A 6,000-nucleotide genomic window follows, 5' to 3' on the forward strand; every position below is an offset into this window, starting at 1 on the left:
CTTTAAATAATTCAACATGAATGAGTAAAACAATATTTCTTGTTTTAAACGTCAACCGTTTAAAGACCATTTAATAGTTTCTATGTATTTTGTCATAAAATTGGATAAAATTAAGTAACTTTTTCAAGTTTAGAGTATTTTTACAAGAAAGATTACTGTTAATTTTGTCTCACTTAAGACTATCGGTTAAATCTAAGTTGTGCGGTTAACATCGTTTTTGAATAAGTATTTAAATGAATCTGAATATCAGAGATTGAACAGATCAATCGGCTTTGATAATTTTGTAACAATGATTAAGAAATACTTTTAAAAAGTATGATCGGGTCTAAATGACAAAACTTTATTTTGTACTACGTGTTTTGATATACTGACAGGTGATAACTAAATTAATTGTGTACTCAGTACTGAAAAGACACTGATCAACTGTAGTCTTAAACATCAATGGGAAGATTCAAGTAAACAATTTAAACTTTATCCCATTACACAAGCAAGTGGCCATCAGAACTCAGCAGCTAAGTGAATAACGCGATGGTATATGAAGCGAACGATACTGGGTTTGAGTCTTAGAGTTAACATGAACTCTGAGATGCAGGTACATCCAGCTGACGAGTCCCAAATAAGACAAAACGAGCGTTTTGGATTCCACTGCTAGCCAGTATACATCTTTGCTTATAAGACTTGAAAGTGTCAAAATACCCTATTTATTGTTTAATTTCTAAATACTTCCTCTGTTCACAATTTTTTAACAAATACATAGCTCTACATTACGTGGTGTGTCATATATTACAGGGATATTCATTATTTTACCCTCTGTGTACTTATTAAAGTACAACCTTTAATACCCTAGATAATCAGTTTGTAACTTGACATACAATCTAGATCATTAATAGCTGACTCTACGATATCACATACTAAATGTCATAACCTATTAAATTTATTGTGAACTCAAAGTCGAAATGTGGTCTGTATTTATCAGTTTGTATTGTTTTCTTCAAACTATTATAAGATGTATACACCAAATTCTGAACAAATAACTCTAGTGTCAGTGGTACATAACTGCAATCTGTTTAACTGAAGTTGGATCCAACATCACTGATACTACTATTACTACTATCTTGGTATTCATCGTGTTAATTCCATTGCACTATGCTGATATAATGGAGAAAGATAGGCTGAAGCACATTTTGACATCTTGCGTTACTTACTGACTGTTGAACATTTTCCAAGTATTTCCAAAAACTTTGATTCGAATTCAGATGAAATAGACGTACGTTGTAGCAACTAAATAACTAATTTTTGGAAATGAATTACTGCTTTATTGTTAATTGATTAAAGAAGGTCGGAATTATTTGGCAAACAGATTCAGTGACATAAATTTATTTGTTACTTACTTTGACGAACAGAATTTTGTCTACTTGAAAAAAACATCTCATTGTCCAAAATATTCTTTCTTCTAAAAGTCGAAATTCTGTTTATTGCAAGCATTATGTTCCTGACCAAGTGTGTCCTTTACTTATGTTCATCTGTCTAATCGAAAAAGAAAAAAGTCATATACTTTCTGAGGAATTGAAACTAGACTTTTGAAATCCGTTTAAAGTTATTGCAAATATAATGACTAAATGTGGTGACTATACCTCAGTAGTATGTTGAAAAGTTACAGAGGAGGTGATTGTGTAAATAAGTATATCTAACTGTGATCTTTAGCGCTACTACCGGTACTACGATTAGTACGACATTGAGAACACTTGTTATCGGAATATCAATTTATATTTCTTATTATTAGTGGTAATATCATATTGTTATAAATGACTTAGTATCCTCTTAATTAGTTTAGTATTTTGAGTACATGTATATGAATGTTAGTGTATGTCAGGCAAAAAACTATGTAAGATGACCTTACTGAATGCATAATTCTTTGTTCTTATGTCTTGTTCTAATTAAAATGACTGAAAATTTTATTAGTCATATAGTTTTTATACATAAAGAGTAGGTTTTACCTTATTCAAATCGAAAAGTTTCTGGCCTAGAACCTATATCGAATTTTCTCCTCTAGATGGTGAAGCGGTTTCAATGTTTACACTTGACACTCCCTTATCCCTACGTTTAACCAAAATGGTCTTCCGGGTTTGTATAATTGCCTAAATCTTATGTAGAGTTTACCATTTACTTGTCCTGAGATAAGGAAATAATGGTAACTAGAGTGATATATACTACTGATGTATTGTATCCGATCTAGAAAAATTAATGACTCAACACCATGTAATTTCATCTCATCAATAACAATTTCTTGTGTTTATATGCACGTCTGGGATATGGTCTAATTGAAAGCATAAGATTAACTAAATGATGATTGTCCAGACAAAATACATACATTAATTTTATTCCTACTTAAAAAATATAACATTTACGTTCATTAGTTTTTTGGCGAGCGTCTATTAAGTGTTTTCTATTTTATTGACTGGTAGAAAGTGTCCTATACGAAGTCACTTTTTATACTTTTTATCTTCCATCACCAACTGTTTGTCATTATTTACTTTATTGTCTAGTTATTTGAGATAATGGTCTGTAGCAAATCGAACAGATGGAATTTAGTAGTTGAATTTATGAGTCTATCTAAGCTAGAGAAACATAGAAAACCTGAAAGCATTGGACGGCCGTTTTGTCTTAGTGTGGGAATCCTGAGCAGTGCGCATCCACGATCTTGCACGCGAACGCTTAACCTTAAAACCACTAAGTTGGACTTAGTTGGACTTGAATTCTGTTTAAAACATTGTTGCTAACAAAAGTAATAATGACCGAGAAAAAAAGCATATTAATTTAATTTTTATTGTTTTTAAAATTTAGAAATACTCTTATCAATAACTGCAAAGTTACTAAGGAATATATATACAAAAATGATCCATCACTACAACAAATGCTTGATTGTTTGAGTAAACAAAAAGAAGAAAGACAAAGATATGCAAAGAGTGATCAGTCACAAAAATTCAGGAAATATGTAAATAAAGGTGTTAAAAATAAGGAGAATGAAGTGAGTAATTTTATGATTGGTATATTTTTATTCTAATATTTAAAGAAGACTATTTGCTATAGTATCTACAATTAAACTACGAAACACGTTTAATACTGTTGATTATTTCATTTCTGAGTAGTATGAAACGATTAAATTTAATGGATATAGTATATATAGGGATATACTATGTTATTCAACATATTAGTATGAGCTATCAGATATAACTAGAAATATTTTCAGTTATCTGACTAAAAATCGATAATTTTATTAACGTTTTTGACTTTAAGTAATATATTTTGTTTACGAAAAATTTATCGATAGCATATTTCTATATGACCATCATTCAAATAGGTACAATAATGTACATTCTACCTGAAAATAATGTCTATGATCGAAAGTCTTGATGGAATATATATATATGTTCCCCGATACAACACAGCATCCAACAATCGAATCACACTTCACGAAGATTTGGAAGATGTAAAAACCTTGACATAATGGAACAGCATCATTGATGAACATAGTGGATCTGATGCAGATGTCAATGCTTGGATCGGCAAAGCAAGAGCAGCATATCTACAATTGAAGAACATCTGGAACTCAAAACAACTGTCAACCAAGGTCAAAATTTTCAATACAAGTGTCAAGAAAGTTCTACTGTATGGGGCGGAAACCTGGAGAACTACGAAAGCCATAACCCAGAAGATACAAGTGTTTAATAACAGCTGTCTACGGAAAATACTTCGGATCCGTTGGTCAGACACTATCAGTAACAACGTACTATGGGAGAGAACAAAGCAAATCTCAGCGGAGGGAGATATCGGGAATAAGCGGTGGAAGTGGGTAGGACACATTGAGAAAAGCACCCAACTGCCTTATAAAGCAAGCCTTCACTTTTAATCTTCAAGACCAGAGTAAAGGAGGAAGACCAAAGAACACATTACGCCAAGAAATGGAAACAGACATGAGAAAAATGAACAAAAATTGGGTGGAACTAGAAAGGAAGGCCCAGGACACAGTGGGTTGGAGAATGCTGATCGGCGGCCTATGCTCGATTGGGGTTAACATGCATAAGTAATTAAGTAATATATGTTATCGAAATCAATTAATTCAAACATACGACATGTCATACGATATGAAATTATTTAATGAACAAATCGAAATATCAACAAAGTTTGGTTCTATGAAATGGGTACAATGAACAGTAACAGATAGCCATTGAAATTAGAAAAGCTTGAAGATCTTGAATTTAATCTGAGGTGAATTTATGTATATAGGCTGCTTGAGAGTCCTATGATGTAATGAAACTATTATTTAATGTTTCATGGTTTTTTAGTCGTTGTCAAGATCGATCTATGGTGTTAATTATGAAATTGAAAAATTTTCTCAATATATCTAAAATATGTGAAACAAATATTGATTCGATCAATAATTTCTTCCTACTGTTATTTAGTTGACCGAATACATGTGAGTTAAACTCTGTTCCCACCACAAAACTCTATTTATGGTAGTTAATTTGTGTAATGATTCTCACTGTATTATCTAACATCTTAACGAATTTAATGCAATGTATCCAATTAATTTTTCTCTGATAAGATATAAAATAATACAGGCCAACTGAGAAAATGAAACAAGGGATTAAACAAAACCAGTAGATACAAGCTATATTTTTATATAAATACGAGATGTAATTTGTGATTAAATCCACTGTTTTTAGGAAAGTGATTAACATCTATTTGTTTTATAAACTACACGATGTACTGTATTACAGAGTATTGTTGTAATCTTTCAGTATCAGTGAAACGCACTAATTTAAAATTACAAATGACAATACAGAGGTGCTGTGGAAGTGGAAAAATATATTCTACTTCTCAAATCCAGTAATGGCTGGAAAGCTTACAATGTAATAATCAGATAATCGTAACTAGATCTAAATGATGCCCATGCTGAACAACTAGTTTACCTGACTGATGTTGTGCATTACGGTAATTATGATAATATTAGGCAATTATTTTATTTGATAGTGATGATTTATATATATTTTTTGTTATATTTCATTTCAAGTCCCTGAAAACATTCTGGGATGAACTTGAACGTCAAAGAGAACAAAGATCACGTATGGAAACAGGGGCTACGCATCATCCTTCAGAACACTTAATCACGAGTCTCACAGCTTAGAGCAAAGGAAAGGAAGAATTCTCAAACTGTTTCCTGAAATATGTTTGATGAAAGAGAACGGTGTTATGCAAGAATCTTCAATTATAAGTCCTTGATATATTAAAAACATTTGATTTAAGACATGCAGTCAACTTGCCTAATCAATTTTGATTAAACAGACAAAGTGGAAATAACAACAGTATTTATGTTAACTAATTTTATAGTGGGTATCAAATAAAAGAAGCATGTAAAATGTAGTTTTCTAACCCTTTTATGAAGTAAATTTTTATTGTATAGTGTGGGTCTTTGCAAACTGTACTAGTTGAAAATTTCTGTAGTTAAAGAAGGTTTTAAAATATCCTCTTAAAAAATTTGTAATTATCATAAAGCTGTTAGTTGTCTTGATAAATCGAAGCAATATTATTAGAATGCGAATATCATAAAATCATGTATGATATTGTGGTGTAAGCTATAGATTTAAGTATAGATAAGTATAGATATAAGTAGTATGTAACACTAATCAGTATTAGAATGCGTAGTAGCAGAAGATTAAAGAAAATTGCATTGAAGAGAACAGGAATGTAAACAGTGAGTAGTTGTAACAACAACAGAATTAAAAGAATACTGGAGCATGAAAAGGACAATTTAAGGAAGATATGCAAATAATGTATTTAATGTATAGTCTTTATATTTTGCGAAGGCATTGTATCATTTTGCATGAAACAATAAATTTGTTATCTCCAACAAGTTTCCATTTACTACAATATTAGTTTAATCAAATTTTGGACAATCCAATTAGATATTAATTTATCAATAGCTTTATAATCCTGTTG

At 30.9% G+C, this 6,000-nt stretch overlaps 1 protein-coding gene across 3 annotated transcripts in view; it reads left to right on the forward strand.

Moving 5' to 3' along the window:
* Positions 1 to 5,470, forward strand: part of MS3_00007497 (uncharacterized protein) — a 30,267-nt gene extending 24,797 nt beyond the window's left edge. For all 3 annotated transcript variants that reach the window (XM_051215781.1, XM_051215780.1, XM_051215782.1), the window contains 2 exons: positions 2,845 to 3,028; positions 5,075 to 5,470. In XM_051215781.1, the coding sequence (XP_051066316.1) occupies positions 2,845 to 3,028; positions 5,075 to 5,188 (298 nt within the window). In that variant the 3' untranslated portion in view covers positions 5,189 to 5,470. The remainder of the gene's footprint in view (positions 1 to 2,844; positions 3,029 to 5,074) is intronic.
* Positions 5,471 to 6,000: the final 530 nt, after the last annotated feature.

This window comes from Schistosoma haematobium, chromosome 4, assembly GCF_000699445.3.
Source record: "Schistosoma haematobium chromosome 4, whole genome shotgun sequence".
Lineage (NCBI taxonomy): Eukaryota > Metazoa > Platyhelminthes > Trematoda > Strigeidida > Schistosomatidae > Schistosoma > Schistosoma haematobium.